The sequence below is a fragment of the Procambarus clarkii genome, chromosome 8 (genome assembly GCF_040958095.1).
Source record: "Procambarus clarkii isolate CNS0578487 chromosome 8, FALCON_Pclarkii_2.0, whole genome shotgun sequence".
Classification (NCBI taxonomy): domain Eukaryota; kingdom Metazoa; phylum Arthropoda; class Malacostraca; order Decapoda; family Cambaridae; genus Procambarus; species Procambarus clarkii.
The window spans coordinates 39,364,656-39,382,525 of NC_091157.1; the positions used below are offsets into that span (position 1 = coordinate 39,364,656).

Sequence of the window (17,870 nt, forward strand, 5' to 3'; positions counted from 1 at the left end):
CCTGGTTTTCTCCTCTCGCCCTTCGTTTCTTCCTTGCTTCTGCCGCCATGGCTCTCTCCTCCCTCATCATGTCCTTCTGGAGGAATATTTTCTTAGCTCTCCCACATATTGCAGGTGGCTCTTCTTTGTTAGAATCTTCTTCTTTGTGTTCTCGTTTGCAAACACTATCTTTAACACATGGTCTCAGTCCTTGTTGTACCAGCCTATCCTAAAAAATCTTAATGTTATGCTCAGCCCCTTCCATCTCTAGTGCCTTCAGTATTTCATTCACTGCCGCTCTGTCCTTATCATTCCATTGTGTCCTATTGGAGCCTTCCTGCTCTTTAATACCCAAAGCTTCCACTCATCCTTTTCTTTCCAGCAGCTGACTAGTGGAGTATGCCGCTTCTAGTGAGGTGGCTGCTTTCATGGCTACCTCCATCACTGTGGACATTACTTCCGAGTTATTTTTTTTAGCATTTCTGCAAATGTTGCTTTTACAATCGCATTCTCTTCCAATATACTATTTCCACCTTCTCCTTGGATGATTATCTGAGTCTCAGACTCAGTATTGCTTTCTTTGAGGGTTTTAATCTCCTCCTTTGTTGCTGTCAGCTCGCTTTTCAGGTTGCTTATTTCATTCTTCATTTCCAGCCTCATTTCCTACATCTTACTCCTGATATCCTCCAAAAACTGGGTGAACATTTCCTTTATTTGGTCACCTTTACCTTTCCCTGTTCCCCTGTTACTTCTAGCTGCAGTGTTTGTCCCTGTTCCTATTATGCCATGATGGGCTTTGCCAGGAGGGGGGCAGAGAGGGAGAGGGAGAGAGAGAGAGGGTGAGAGAGAGGGGTGAGAGACAGGGAGTGGACAGGGGTCAGAGAGAGAAGTGGAAATAGTGGAGGGATAGGGGAATGGTAAGGAGGGGTTGTGTATAGGAGGAGACGGGGGGGTGTTTTGGGAGAGTGCAAGGGCATGGGACGCTAGGGGGGGGGGAGGTATAGTTGGTCATGAGATGACCAGCGAAAATGAGATAGATAGATAGGAAGAGAGGGAGGAAGGAAGGTGGTATACAGAGGGAGGAAGAATGGGAGTGTGAGAGAGTGAGAGAGGGTCAGTGGTCAGCCTCCCCACTTAGGTGCTAAGAGCCTAAGCCTGTGTGTGTGAGTGGGACTGTGTGATTGGGAGTGTGTGAGTGGAAGTGTGTGAGTGAGTGCATGTGAGTGGGAGTGGTGGAGGGAGGGCTTAAGAGTGGAGGGTGGAAGATGTGTGTGTGTGTGTGTGTGTGTGTGTGTGTGTGTGTGTGTGTGTGTGTGTGTGTGTGTGTGTGTGTGTGTGTGTGTGTGTGTGTGTGTGTGTGGAACATAAACAAAGGTGTCAACATCCATTGTCTCAGGTGGCACTGTAGGAACCTTTAATTTCACCACCAAGACATATCCATAACAAACAGTGCTTGGTGCATCAGTTTCATGAACTACTTATTCTACCAAACTGCATCCTACCAATTCCTCTCATTGTTGAGAGTGCGAAAGCAATAAGTTCCAGGGGAAGATATTTTATGCTTTGTTCATTCGTCGTATATACACACATCAACTTGGCAGGGGTTGCCTGCGTACGATGATTGCTGCCAACGTGCCGACAATTACATTCCATAAGTATTGATGTTCATGACGCTGGGACTCTCAATGAAGTATTGATGTTCATGGCGTTGGGACTCTCAATGAAGTATTGATGTTCATGGCGTTGGGACTCTCAATGAAGTATTGATGTTCATGGCGTTGGGACTCTCAATGAAGTATTGATGTTCATGGCGTTGGGACTCTCAATGAAGTATTGATGTTCATGGCGTTGGGACTCTCAATTTTGTAGCGTCATAAATCTGATGGTCGCAATGTCAGCTACTCAATTTACAAGACGGTAAACTAAACTTTCTTGTGAAGTCATGTAAAAGAAATGTTTGATGGCATAGAGAAAATGTTAGTGATACCTAGTGTATTGATATCCAAGCGTCCACATCTGGCACTGTGGATGCATTTGGAAAGATTAAGGAAGATTAAGATCTCAGTCAAATTGCAAGCAAGAGCTGTTATCCTACCTCAACTCATTTGAAGTCTGCTCCTGGAAACTACTTTATTTCATGAGAATGTACTCTGAAAGTGTATATTGTAGTTCCCTATCAAATAGGGAACTACAATATACTAATATATTATGTTGCATATATGTAATATTATGTTATTATATAAATGTATCATGTTATTATATAATATATTATATAATAACTAATATATTAATGTTCCTTATATAATCATATAAGGAACCTGGTGAAACTGCAGGCAAGATCTGCAATGCAGTGACTGGTGAGTGTAACCAATATCAGGGGCTGGGGGATTATATAAACTAATACTTAACTTTACTTCTCTTACTCTGCTTCTAGCGAACAAAGACCCCTACCATTTCCCTGATAAAATGAGATAAAAAACTGCAACTACACTGCTGCTGTCTTTGTTGGAAATTTCCAACACTGATACATTGCTATTGTATCATAATACATCACTATTGTATGCTAAGTACAGTAACTATTAACTCTACTAACTGTAGTGCTAACATAAATTAATATTTCTTTATCTTAGCATTTATTGCTAATATTCTCACGACATCGAGAGGCAGGATTGCATCAGATAATGTCTATCTAAACATATTTATTACCAATATGTTAGAGAATTGAAAATGGTTCTCTAATTTTATCAGTATTCCGTGCAATAATTAACAACGGATAATATAACTCCTAATGATCCAACAACCGAGAGTTATTAACTAAGATTATCACTAAATAACAGTTTTATCTGTCACATACGAACGCTATGGAGGAAATAGGAATTCTCTCCATTTCTCGATTAACACCATTTAACGAGAATATGATATTATTTAATTCCCTACAATTGCAACCCTGTTCTCATTGACGCATTACATCAGTAATTGCACGGAAAAGATTTCTCCATGATTACTAAATTCTATTGTGAATGCGAGGGAGACGCTGGCGTGGAGACGCCACTTGCTCATGAGGCATTGCTAGCGACGCCATCAAAGTACACCGTGCGTCCAGGGAGAGTCGAATTTCCATCTATTCTACGATATGCCCTTGCAGTTAATCGGCCTAGGAGCGTGCAATTGCTGCAGTAGCAATCTAAGGATTGCTTCGGTGGACAACCAGCAGGTTAAGTGCCTTAGTATTATTTATATTATGAGATCTCTGTATAATTTTTACTGTGCATTGTCCATCGTTACGCCGTATGACCTCCCAAAACAACAATTACGTCCACAAGGAATTAATTCTATTCCTTCTATTGAATAGTGATGACACAGGATATTTGGTGTAAACAATTGGTACATTTAATTGTAATTTCAGCTTGTGTTGAAAGCGGTCGTGGTCCTCTCACTTTCCCACGCCACGCTCGGGCACACGTGTTGCAGCAAGTACCAGACGACACCATCACACCTCTACCTCTATGTTCACTATCACAGCTAAGCAGCTGAATCCTTTTTTCTGTTATTTTCTTTCATTTAGTGAGGTTAATAATTAATTACAAGTCAGGAATATTACGTTTATTTGATTTGAGACATCTAGCACAATTTGATAGCCTCATTAAATTCAAATGAGAATGATTTCCTGTTTAACCATCACATAATATTCTTGTCACTAACCAATTTATTTAATGTTTATTTATATATAACTTAGTAGGAATTACTAATTTTATTCGAGGAAGAACCAGCCTCGATGAAGCGTACTGGGAGTATTTTACTTCTGGTATTAACCCTCCATTTTGTGAAGGACGGAAAGTTTATTCTCGAACATTAATTTATTATACAGTCCATTAAGGTTTAAAGAAAAACTCCTAATAGTTCCACTATCCATAGGCACGTGTATTTCAGTCCTTATCCATTACTGTCTTATCTGTTTCCCTTTTCAGTAAAAATAGGGTAGTCCTTCGATTAATTTAAATTAATCTATTAATTAAACATCAATCAATAAATAGAGAGTAAGCTTTCTTCCCAACACAAATATATGGTCCTTTGATCCGGATATATTACAATTAATACCATAATCATAACTAATTACCATGTGTAGTAATCTAGGCTAACCACATTTTATTAGTTGTGACTACCGGCAGAGTACTACATAGGTCAGCCTAATACACACCAATTTATTTGCTGCTTATACCTCATGTATAAAGTAGCATTAGTGGGACACAGTCAATTACCCACAACACTCAGACCAATACTTCAAACTGAGGTAAGAATCTTCAGGTCACCAGGAGCAACAGCTCACAATTTCTATAATAACTCCACATTAACACCTGCGTTAGAGTGGCCTCACCATCTAACTATTATTTATCTAGGTGGTAATGACATCCATTCTACTCGACACCCAGCTGAGGTAATTAATCACCTTAAAACAATAATTTCCTCATTTAAACTTGTTAGCAGTTCAGTAGTGTTCACATTGGTGGAACCTCGTCAACTAAGCAATAATAATCGTTGGGGAGTGAGTTCAGAATATTACCAAAGAGCTGCCAAATATATAAACTTTTGGCTGAGGAAGAGGGTACGATTGGATGCCACTTACATTCAATTTACAGCCAGACCATACAGGCAAAACCTGGCAAGAGATGGTGTACACCTGTCAGATGAGTCTAGGTCACATGTAGTTGACAAGTTGGTCAACACAATCAACCACCATAAAAGGCTGTAGCTAGCAAGCCAAAATTAACTGTACATATTTGTATTTTCACCTGTATGTGCAAGTGCACATTTATATAAACTATAAAATCTAAAAAAAACAAAAACACAGCACAACTATATATTCACATTATTGCACCATAAATTAATTAATGCCAACCTTTATTAGGTAGGAATTTAGGCTGTGATTGTGCTGAGTTTTGCACAAATGCAGACTAAATAACTTTCTTTAGTAGAAATCCTTTCAACTAGTCTTGAACTAGTCAGTAGTGCTTACATTATTCATTCTTGTGCTGACCCTACCAAGGGTGGGATTCAAACTTTATAGTAACTCTGATTAGAGTATATACATATTAATTAATTTGTGTATTAATTATTTATGTGTATGAATTTTGAGAGCTGCTGAATGATCACTATTACATCTAATGGTGATAATGAAGAGCTAGCCAGAAGAAAGTTTAATGGTGACATTCAAACACTGCTCAAAATCCTTAGCTACTTATTGTTAGGTAGGTACATTTAACCTCGAGTGAGGAAGAGTGCAATTTAGCCAGACTAATTTAGGCTATATTCAATTTACTTGTCAACTAATGAGCAAGTACTCAAGCTACATTAGCAATACTTATTCAAGTCCTATGAAACTTGGACTTAAAGCCACCATGGCTACTCCTGAACACTTAAAGAGAACCTATATTGGCCTTAAAGGTCATTTAACCAGACTGATTAATAAGTATGATACTTTGTCTAAAGCAACTCCCATTGATTACATCAATTGGAAACATCATTGAGAGTAGCTGATCTCAAATTTTATCAAGTCAAATCTACAATCCAGTCTTATCTCAACCTACTGAATGCAGCTGAAACTGATCCTGATGAAATAGATCAAACTCTAGCAGAAATTTCTCAGTATGAAGATGAGACTCAAGATAAACTTAATGTACTATCCAATATAGTAAATCAACATAAATCCAATGCAAATAATACTATGTCTCAATCCAGTAATCAATTACCTGAGGTTCGTCTGCCTACTTTAGACTTACCTACATTTGCAGGGCTGGATGAAGAAAATTGGGACACATTTTGGACTTCATTTGAAGTTCATATACATAAAAAATCTTCTCTTGACAAAGTTTCTAAATTCTCTTACCTAATCAGTCTTCTCAAAGGGGAGGCTAAAAAGGTAATAAATAACCTAGCTCTCACTGAGAATAATTATGAGGAAGCTATAAAACTACTAAAGTTGAATTATTGCAACAAGGAGTTGAGTATAGCTAACCTTTATTACCAGTTACTGGATCTGAATGCACCAAGTAACCGACCAGACTCACTTCAAAGCTTCAGGCTAGAAGTAGAGTCTCTAGTGAAGGCCTTAGGTACTAAAGTTGATGTACCAGCCTCAGAATGGTCAATTAAGTTACTTTTAAAAAGAAAATTACCTCGAAATATTTTAGCAGAAGTCTGTTCACACTATAAAACCGAGATTCTCACTCGAGCAAATATTCGAGGGACTGAGAATAACGGTTAACAGGTTGAAAACTCATAAGATTAAACCTGAGTCTAAACAACCTAACCTTGACAACTCAGTCAAACCCAAAGCGACTTTGAATAAATTCAATAAATTCAAACCTAGGACTACTCCATCCACTGGGAAAATGAGTGGTAGCGTAGATATATATTCAGTATCTCCCTCTGACGTTACAACTGATGTGTCTACTAAGAAGACAAATTCAGCCAGAGAAAGTGTCTGTTTTGTGAACAAGAACATGTCACCTACAAATGCAATGTTTATCCTAACTTTAATACCAGGATTAAACGGCTACAAGAATTACACATGCACCAAGTGCATGGGTTCTCATGATCCCAGTAAATGTGTAGCACATCTACAGTTGTGCAGTAGATGCAACAAAGGTGTGCATAATTATGCCTTGTGTAGAAAAACTTCTTCACAATCTGTGACACCTAGGGAGGATTCTATGAATTCTACCATAGTACAATATTGCAAGGTACACCAAGAAATAAATGTACTTGCTACTGAGTCAGGCAATAATACTACTCTGCCTACAGCTCAACTCAAACTAATTGATAGGAAGTCTAGAGTTAACACTAGATGTCTCTTTGATCAAGGATCACAGAAAACTTTCATCACACAGCAATTAGTCGAGCAGTTGAAATTAAAACCTGCCAAAAGTGTGAGACTGAATATCTCTGGGTTCTTGACTAATAGTGGACCTCGTGAATACCAAGTAGTCAAGGTGTTGGTGAGACTTGGATCTTCCACTAGTCCAATACAAGCGGTGGTAGTAGATAAACTTCCTTCAGACCTGCAGGTCACAGGACTAGCTCGCACTGCGAGATATCTCAGACGTAATCGCATGAGGCTAGCAGATCACAAAATAAATTCTGACTGCCTCACAGATGTTGGTATCTTAATTTAATAGGCACTGACTATTATTACAAATTTATATCAGAATGCACCAGACAACACGGAATGAATTTGTTGTCATCTGTTGGAGGCAAATTGCTTACTGGACTGGTGCTTTTCCAACAAAAAACTGCATCTACCAACAAACAAACTAACAATTCAATAGTGGCGTGACTAGGCTTGGAACAGTCACCCCTACATTTTAGAGAAATATCTGAGGATAATGAGTCTGATCCACCTGTATTTCGTCTGTGGGATTTAGACACTTTAGGTATTGTCCCTGATAAACCAAGCCCTGATGATGTGTGGATTTACCAGCAATATCTGGACACAGTTGTCTATAAAGACAAACAATACTGGGTGAGACTGCCATGGAAGTTGAATCATCCGCAACTTCCAGTTAATTATTACATGGCAGCCTCTCAATTACAGTCTCAGTTAATACGGCTGAAGAAACAGCCAGATAAATTGAACATGTATTATCAATTAATTCAACACCAACTCCACAGTAAATTTATCGAAGTTGTTGATAATGATGACCGAAAAACAGGTCACTATTTACCCCATCACACTGTGGTGAAAGATTCATTGACAACACCAATACGTATCGTCTTCAACTGTAGTGCCAAAGTGAAGGCAAACAGCGTGTCTTTGAATGAATGTCTCCAAACAGGACCTAGCCTGACACAAAGGCTACATGATGTACTGTTACGATTCCGCACCAGTATTTTCGCTTATACTGCTGATATCAGTAAAGCTTTCCTTAGAGTAGGCTTACAAGAGGAAGATCATAATTACACCAAATTTCTCTGGATCAAGGACCCACTGGATCCTAACAGTGATGTCGTAACCTACAGGTTAGCCTCTGTGCTATTCGGTGCGACTTCTTCCCCATTTCTACTTCAAGCCACATTAGATACACATTTGAAGAAGTCAGATAGCCCTTATAAAACGGAGATTAGTGACAACTTGTATGTCGATAATTTCCAGTGAACTACTAATGACATATCCAAATTGGTAGAAACCTACCATGAGGCTAACCGTGAGTTGTTAGGAGCCAATATGCCACTACAATCATGGGCCTCAAACAACAAATCATTAAACCAGATAATCGAGAAAGAATTTCCGGGTTATCGGGTGCCTAATCAATTAAAGGTTCTGGGCGTGGAATGGAACACAGTTACAGACAAGATGAATGTCAAGTCAATAGAAACCAATAATTCAACCTTTTCCATGAGAAAATTACTCTTGTATGTCAGTCAACCATTTGACCCTTTGGGCTTACTTAGCCCTATTTTAATAAGGGGAAAATTCTTCATGCAGGAATGCTGGCAGAAACATATGGGATGAGATGATCCGTTGCCAATTGAGTTGCAAGATAAATGGCAAATACTCGCAACGGATTTCAATCAATTAGGTGTTTTGAAATTTCCTTGTAATGCTTCAGGACAAAACTTACCCACAAAGTTGCACGCCTTTTGCGATGCCTCTGGCAAAGCGTATGGCGCTGCAACCTACTTAGTCAATAATGTACAATCATTTTTACTCACATCTAAAGCAAGAGTTACTCCAATCAAGAAGAGAACTTTACCTCAAAAGGAGTTAACTGCATTGCTGGTGGGAGTACGATTGGCTCATTGCCTGACCAAGACACTCAATAATATTCACTTTGGTAAAATCACAGTGTGGTCAGACAATGAGGCAGTCTTACAATAGTAAAAAATAATAACAATAAAACTCCCTACATTAGTTATCGTGTTAGGGAAATTCATGAATTATCTGCGAGATATAAATTCAGACATGTCCCCACCAAGGACAATCCTGCAGATTACCTATCAAGAGGCTTAACATTAAAACAGCTAATCAAGTCTTCGATGTGGTTTAATGGACCTTCATGGCTTGTTAGTGGTCAGTGGCTCAAACAGAAACCACAAGTCATAGTGACCAGTATCACTACTCCCATGAAAGACTCAGAACCTCATCGAGTCTCAGCTATTAATCCTCACAATTATTCCAACTTGAGTAAGTTATTAAGAGTGAGAGCACATGTGTTTGACTTTCTTGCTAAGGTAGGAATCAGGCATAAGTTTCCCAATCCTATTCTCTACTGGATCAAACGTGCACAACAAGAGACGTATGGAAGTGAATATGAAAATCTTCCAGATAAATTAACCAAGTCTCTAGGTATCTGGTATAATACCAACACTCATAATATATTAAGGTGTGGAGGACGTCTGCTTCATGCAGAAATTGATTTGGATACAAAGAATCCGATCCTTCTACCACGTCACCACATTATTACGAAACTTCTAGTTTTACATCATCATCAATATAATATTTTACATGGTGGAGTGTTGGACACTCTCACCGACTTGAGACAGAAATATTGGATATCCCAAGGTCGTCAAACTGTCAAATCACTCATTAAGTCCTGTGTAATCTGCAAAAGATACGATGCTCGAGTGTGTCTTTACCCAGGACCTCCACCACTCCCTAATAAGAGAGTAGTCCATCTTCGTCCCTTTGAGACCACTGGTGTCAATTACATAGGAGCCTTACTTCTCACTGGTACTCCAGATAAGGTACCAGTGAAGGCTTATATTTGCCTCTTCACGTGTGCAATCACACGAGGCGTACATCTAGAAGTGACTTCTGACATGAGTGCCAAAGCCTTCATCCAAGCTTTTCGTAGATTTGTAGCTCGCAGATCCTGTCCCAAACTAATGATATCCGATAATGGTTCAAATTTTGTGGCAGGAGAAGCCTGCCAACGAGAGATATGGAATCACCCAGAAGTGTCTGTCATGCAGAGACGACAATGCCACTGGAAATTTATAGCTCCCAGAGCCCCCCTGGCAAGGTGGGTTCTACGAACGTATGATAGGGACTGTCAAGAAATGTTTAAGGAAGACCTTACATCGACAGAAAATTAGTTTCCTTGAACTCCAAACACTCGTCGTAGAAATTGAGGCGCGAGTCAACAACCACCCCTTAACTAACTTACCTATCAGATGACTTCTCACAGAGAGAACTCCTGAGTCCCTCACATTTAATACATGGAGGCGTGCTGAGCCCTCTGATACCTTTGACAGAAGAGGATCCCGTTGACCCTTCCCATGTGACTAGGAGTGATTTAGTGGAAAGTTACCAACATCTCTCGAGAGTAATTGAAAGGTAGAATGAGGTGTGAACTCGAGAGTACCTCACAGCTCTACGAGAGTACCACTATGGAGCTTCGAGCCCCTATAATAAGGTTCAACTCAAAAAAGGAGACCTAGTGTTGATTGACAGTGATGGACCCAGGTCAGAATGGCCTATAGGCAAGATTGTCTCCATTCACCCAGATCACCAAGACGTCCTGAGAGTAGTACGGGTTTTGTGTCGAGGCATTACTACCCTAAAAACATTAGAGAAGTTGGTACCTCTCTAATTAGCAGAACAAGAGTGTTTAACAGAACCAACTTCACCTACAGTTTCCGAGGACAACAATTCTGATCCACCGAGCACACGCCCACTTAGAGCAGCTGCTCAACAATGTAAACGGAAACTACAAGCCTATTATAGCCCTGACTAAAAGCAAATAATTTACCATCCAATTTTAGGTAGTCATGATGATGCTGTGTTGTGATGTCTCGTAACAAATCAGTTACAAGTCACAATGACCCAGGACATTCACCTCACGGTGGATTCTCAGTTACCTTAAATTGTATGATTTAATCATTAATTTGTTTGTGTAGGCTATCAACTATATTGTTATTCCATCTAGAGAATCTATGAGTTTACAACATACAGAGCACAGATTTACAACACACACAGAGCACACATTTTCAACTCACATTCACAGGTTTACAACTCTCACAGAGCAGAAAATCATAACTGCCTCTGCTACCCTCAGAAAGAGTTAATGAAAGATGTCCTCAAAGTGAAGGAATTTATGGAAGGAATGAAGTTAACAAGTAAACATATTTACTTGACTTGAAGTTAGTAAACAAATAAGACCCTAAATTTGTATTTTAATTTCCTTACAAATTAATATGCAATGTTAGAGCTTAGATGACTCTTGTCCGGTATATTTCGTGATTCATTATAGTTGGGCACTGTTACAAATGTGTGGAGGGGTATAAACAAAGCCTAAATTGTTAAAAAAAAAGACAAGATTTGGGAAGAAAAGCGCGAATGCCATTCTTACTTTTCTTGAAGAACAGATTAATAAATGACCCATAACATTGCAATAATAATTGACAAAATTTTCAAATTTCTGTTTATGCATATTTGAAGTATTAGATATTTGTAAGAATTAATATTTTAAATACTTAGACTTTAGTTATACAATACACAGTGTTCCACATAAGGCCTTCACAATGCAGTGGTGAATGGTATCAAAGAGTAGTTCTTTATTCTGAATTAACGCAAGGTTAATGCACAGGACGCTGTAGGTTAACATAGATGAAGTAAAGTTAGAGTGAATAACAGCGACCAGAGGGAAGGATGGGTGGGAGGGCGATCCTTGTTTGCGAGTCCTGATGACCTAGTTCTCACGATTTGCTAACCGTCAAATTTGAAGTGGTTTGGTGTGACCAAAAATATACGAACCAGGCCAAGCAACTCACCTAACATTTTAAGGCTGGTGATTGTTAGTCCTAGTAAGCATCAATATTATGGTGTATTTTAATTTCAATAGAGCAACGACATTTTGGTGCAGAAATCAATGTGGAACTCAAGAAAAACACATCACACTTGCAAGACGCTTTACTATAGAAAGTCAGCCCCACTCCCATACTGGTTTCATATATAAGGAAGAGATGGAAGGTCTTCTCTAGTAATGCGTATTGGCGATTAGAGCACCATCCTGATAGAAACGTTCCTCCATCGGCACTGCGTCCCGTTGAGGGGGGTGTCAGTTGAACGTAGGGCTCTGATCTCGCACTAATACGCATCACAAACGACTCAAAGTCAAGGCTACCACCTCTTAACAACTAGTTAAAAGACTGATTAGATCACATCAACTAGAACGACTTCCAGAAGCTCATCAAGGACGTGGCTGTGTTACTCCTATTGACATCGGCTCAGAAGAAGTGGATTTTGTATTTTATTTTGACAGCGCAATGGACTCTAGAACTATTACTGCACCATGACAACCGCATTTACGCAGCAAATATCCAGACCAGCTTCCCACGTCAATTCCTTGCCGCATGAACAGTCTTAATCAGAGAGTCCAGCAAATGAATCACGGACAAGGATATGGAGATCATCATCAACATGAGAGGAAAACCAAAACATGAGACCATGCGATGGGCCATCCTCGGAAATACCGACGACAATCGCTAAGCTATGAAGCTCACCTTCACCATATTAGCAGCAGAAGTACTCAAGGAATGCACTGCTATGGCGTCAAGATCCCACCCTATCGAGTGAAGATGGAACGCTACTACAACCTACAACAATGCCTAAAGTGCTACCAGTACACGCATCTCACCAAGGATTGCACAGAACACGTTCCAAAGTGGGGCATATACTCGGTAGACCACCATTACACCGTCTGTAAGGCCACAACAAAACGCTGCCTCGTCTGCAATGATGACCACGTGGCCATCTCGCATCGCTACCCACGCCGACAGTAGAAAATACAGAAAATAGAGGACTTGGGGAGCTCTGCCGCCTTGATCTTTAACTCTACCCACCGAGAGAGAGAATTATCAGGGGAAACGCCAAGCCATTACGACTATATAGCACTGGGAAGAGGTCAGGATAAGGACTTGGGATAAGATGGGGGAAAGGAATGGTGCCCAACCACTTGGTCGATCGGGGATTGAACGCCGACCTGCATGAAGCGAGACCGTCCAGCCCTACACACACCATGCTGGCTCCTCCTCCTCTCTTACCACACTCACCTCCCCCCCCCCAACACACATCACGCTGGCTCGTCCCTCTCCCTTAGCACACTCAGCCTCCACACACACACCACACTCTACCGTCTACTGAGCACAATCGCAATTCAATGTCCAAGCAGCCATCGTCCCTGAGCTTCCTGGAGGAGGAGGCGCCACTACACAGCGACCCAGACAATTGGGACCAGACTCCCAACTCACCACCTAATCACTGAACCAGCCTTCACCACGGCTAAGCATAGATTCAGCCTTCGCCATGAACAATTCCGACTCCTCACAGTATGGTGTACTCTCTAAAGACAGTGGCAGACAAGATTGGCGGCCACAACCATCAGGAGTATGTGAGGATCCTGAAAATGCTCTCTAAGTCGCAAATGGCCTCCCGACCTTCACCGTGCCCGAGGAAGTTTTCACCACCTCTACCACAGTTGCGAGTACTACGAAGACTCCTGACCCAGACATCACTGTGAACGCTGCCGCACTCACAGATCTCCTGTCCACTGCTGCCATACCTGTTCCCACAGCTACGGTGGAAGAAGCAGCACCGGAACCAACGCCTTCACAAACGACATCTGCTACAGTTCCACCCACCATCCCTGCAGCTGCACAGTCGGCCGCCACTCGTCCCTCAACTGCAGGACCTGCTACCTCTCAAACTCCAGGGGACAACCACCTCCACCGCCTCTGCTCTCGACTCGTCGGATTCGTCAGGTGAAGAACTCTTAGTTGGAGCACCATCCCCCCTCAACAGAAGTGCGACTACAGACCTAAAGATTTCCTCTTGGACAGCACACCCACTACCTTGATCGACAGCACTGTGATATCTAATAGAAACAAGACCACCAAGAAGACCAAGAAAGCCACTGATCCACACTCGAAGGAACACACCAATACAAAGAAGTAGGAAGAGCTCTGAAGCCAGAAGACCGACGAACGAAGCCGTGAGAAACATCAACATCTACCGCCAAATACCTGAAAGCCGAACCGCTGTGCGACGCCCTGAAATGCAAATGAACAATGAAGAACCCCAAACAGTATCATTACAAGTCAAAACCCACGGTGGTTGGGCCATCGAGCTGTAATTCCCATCCCTGACTAGTATCCTGCTGCTTACACAAATTTTCTGCAACCTCGCCCCTACCTTCCATCCAATGCTTACCTGCCCTAGGGTCCTTGGAATTGGAATCAACATGGTGTGTGAATAGGTTGATCACACTGAACTACAGTTGATGGTCTTTGTTGCAGTGTCCTGAAGCATGTTTCTGTCTCAGTACCGTTAAATATTCCTGTTGCTTATCTGTCTCTCTATTTTCTTTTTCTTGTGCAAAATATCTTATTATAAAATGTTCATTAGGGTGTTTTTGTATATTAACTGCATCACTGTCCACTGGAAGGCATTTATATTAACGCTCATCCTCTGCTCTCCTGAACAGGTGTACCTGGCCGCCTATGGCTACCTGATACCCACATACTATACCTCCCCTCTCCACTCCTCCAGAACAAACTCTTCTTCCGCCTCCACTCCATCGCCGCCTTCTTCAGAAGACACCTTTCGCCAGGCTCTCAAAGTCTTCCAGGTGAGTGAAACATAATTGGTTGTTGGAATTGCAGGTAAGATGACAAATGTGTTGATAACGACGTGACACGTAAGATGGTGAGCGCTTGTCAGTGGCTTATGGACCATGTTGGTGATTGTCTGAATACTGATAATTGACAGATCACTGAGCCACAGGTAAAAGGGCCAACGATAATTGGTGGTTTATTGAGTTATGGGTGAGATGGTAGACGTTGAGGGAGGAGGCAGTCACAGCAAGCGAACATGTTTGGTCTCTCCTAGCTACTGATTCGCGCCTGACGTTTGTTGTGGACTACTTGGTCGCCCAGTGAGTGGATATTTCACTTGTTTGTGGGGTGACTTCTGTTGCCGACATGGGGCTTCCTTCTCCCTCGCTCTGGCTCTGAGTCGGTGGGGTTGACATTCTCCGAGTGTATAGATTCTTCAGAAATAAGTGATGCGATTTTTGACGTCTTGAGAGTGAAAATTGAGGAACTGATCGGCTTCCAAGTACTCCGCAACAACAAGGATGTGGTCAAGTTTGCCCAGGCTGTGTGATTTTGAGACTTTCTGTAAAAGTCTGAGGGTAAGAATGGGAAGTTAAAGAATAGGAATGCTTCTGTGAATGTCAGGAATTTACATTTCAACTACACCTATGCTGCGCTGTGGGATGCACCATTAGAATTTCAAAATGGCACTTTGCGGTGCGTACTTGCATGTCATGGGTGAGGATATAGGTTTTCACCAGCTAAATCTTCTACTAGAGTGTGGGGTGCACGAGCGCTCCCGTACACCGAGTACGTAAATGGGCGTGCACTCGTCTAGAGATGGTAACCCATACACGAGACATCCCGTGTTTAGGTTCGTCTGAGAGCTTAGGTCGTCTGCATTCCAAATATGTTACAATGGCAATTGTAACGCATTTGTGGAAGTAGTTTGAGCGTATAGCGGTTTTACTGCAGGAGATTGAGGGAGACAGTGAAGCGAGAGGGAGTGGGTGGTGAGGCGTGAGGCATCCACCCCGAGCCGTTCCCATAGCAACCAAGGCACAGACGCCTTGTGACATCACAGCTCGCCAACTGAGGGGAGCTGTGATTGGCTAAGGGCCTTAGGACCTAGATGTGCATCTCTCTGATTGGCTAATTTAAGGAAGGACCGGTAAAGCCAGCACCTTGTCGGCCTGGGCATCATGTCGCCATTCTGCCCTAGCCACTACGCTTGTCTGACGTGTTTTCGTTTGGTCGGCCAACCAAGAGAAATTACTGTCTCTAGTGGCTTCTGAGTACATCTTCATATACTCGCAACATCATCGTGTGTCCACAAGGAACGTAGCAGAATCCGGGTACCCGTCGTATTTGCGTGTATGATAGGAAGTGTATTTACTGAAATAAGAAGTGGGTAAACACGAGCAGAGAGCAACAGACTGTCTTGTAAATCCTCATCTCCAATCATCATCAGACCTTCATCTGATCTCCTGCTTGTGTCACTTAGCAGTGGAGAGATCGGGGAATATCTTGCCAGTGTTCAGGGCAGTTTTCCTCTAGAAATTTGTGGGAATTTCGGTCCCAGTGTGGGACAGAGACGTTCGCTGTAGTTGTTGCCAATTTGTACGAGCGTGTCACTTCACCCTGAGGGATATGCAAAGCCACCCAAGTGAAGGTAGGTACAAACCGAGCTGAGCCGCGTTAGGCTCTACTCTAGCCTAGCCGCATCACCTTGGAGGAGACTAGCCATCGCCATTCTAAGAGACTACAATACTGCAGCAGTAGTTGTGCATGGTAGTATGAGTGAATGGGCTGTGTAATTGAGTAAGTGTTATGGCCCTATTGGGTCGCAACCGGGTTCTTCTCTGATGTTATTAGAGTTTGGGTATCCGGCCCAAAGTTAGTAGTGGCTTTCAAGGGGTGTGTTTCGTAACGCAAGTTAAATTAAAGGAGAAGGGATACAAATGCTCTGATATATATATATATATATAATCACCACCACCATAAATAAATATATAAACAGTCACACGGGGTTATAAACACTATAATGTACAGAATTGTCTTCCTCTGAAGACACAGGATGCTCCACGGTGCTCACGATGAGTGGCCCTGGTTCCCTTCTTCGGCCCACAATGAATCCTCTTTGATTCTCTCAGCGAATCTACCCTGGCCACATGCCAGCCAAATCACAGTCCCACTGGGTGCTCCGTCGTAGAGGCCTTCAACCACAATCCAGCCTGTAGCTGGCAGGTTCCGATCAGCTCCGCTGTGTAGGCCACTCCACGACCGATACTAGGGTTGCGAGCCCTAGGCAGGAGCCTCGTGTGATTCCGCTGATCACTCTCCTCTCTCAGCACCACAGTGGCTAGTCTCTTCCACCAGCCAACCTCGGATAAGACGATTCCTGGTACTGCCACGTCACAGGCAGGCTAACACTCTCAACAGTGTTCGTCCAGGGGTGACTCACAGCTTCGTCAGAGCAAACTCGTGGAGAGACCTTGGCTGCCTTGGGTAGACTGATCCATCGTCCTTTACAGCAGTCCCAGGTCGACTCTGTAATCAGACACGTCATTAGCACTGGGACTAGTGAACCTCACTTACAGGCTTAGACACAAACATCCACCTATCCACTCCATAGATGGCGTTGCTGTCTAAGCGCCACCTCACCAGAGGTCAGCAGCGGCTATGTTACGAGCTGATTAAGTCGGGAAACCAACCCCTGTGGCCGGTATATCCCGTCCTCACTAGATGGCGTTGTCCATTTGGAGGGGGTTTCGGGAGCTGACTCACAGATGGCGTTGTTGTCAATGCTCCGTGCTACGACGCTGGACTCGGGTCCGTAACACCTCTCCACCAAAAAGAATTTGGTTTGGGTTTCTATAAAAGAAAAAACAAACCAAATTAGTACATGGGTACAACTCCAAACGGACTCACGTACACTATGAACTGGAGTGGCGAGGATGTCTTGTCCACAGAACTGTCTTAATGAGAAACTCTGGCACAAAGGAAACTTGAAGATGAGAGGCAATGACCTGCCTGATGTGGCTTCCCACACCTTCACTGAGATGTCAAGCAGGGGCATAATCTCACGTGCCTCGAGTAAGGATCGGTATAGACGTGATCTGGGGTGACTCGACACCTCCCTGTGTCATGGCACCGTTGATGGCTGGTCACAGACGGCATTTCTTGTGCCAGTCCAGTAGTCCTTCAGGGAGACGGGAACCTGGAATACAGGGGTCTGATAATTTAGAGTGACAGCTATAGTTGTTAAGACAGTACTTACAGCACCACCGTTTACTAGGCCT

General features: G+C 42.4%; 1 protein-coding gene across 2 annotated transcripts in view; it reads left to right on the forward strand.

The window, feature by feature from the left end:
- LOC123759852 (stromelysin-3) overlaps nt 1-17,870 on the forward strand; it is a 165,286-nt gene that overhangs the window by 21,231 nt on the left and 126,185 nt on the right. For both annotated transcript variants that reach the window (XM_069317569.1, XM_069317563.1), the window contains exon 2: nt 14,460-14,603. In XM_069317569.1, the coding sequence (XP_069173670.1) occupies nt 14,460-14,603 (144 nt within the window). The remainder of the gene's footprint in view (nt 1-14,459; nt 14,604-17,870) is intronic.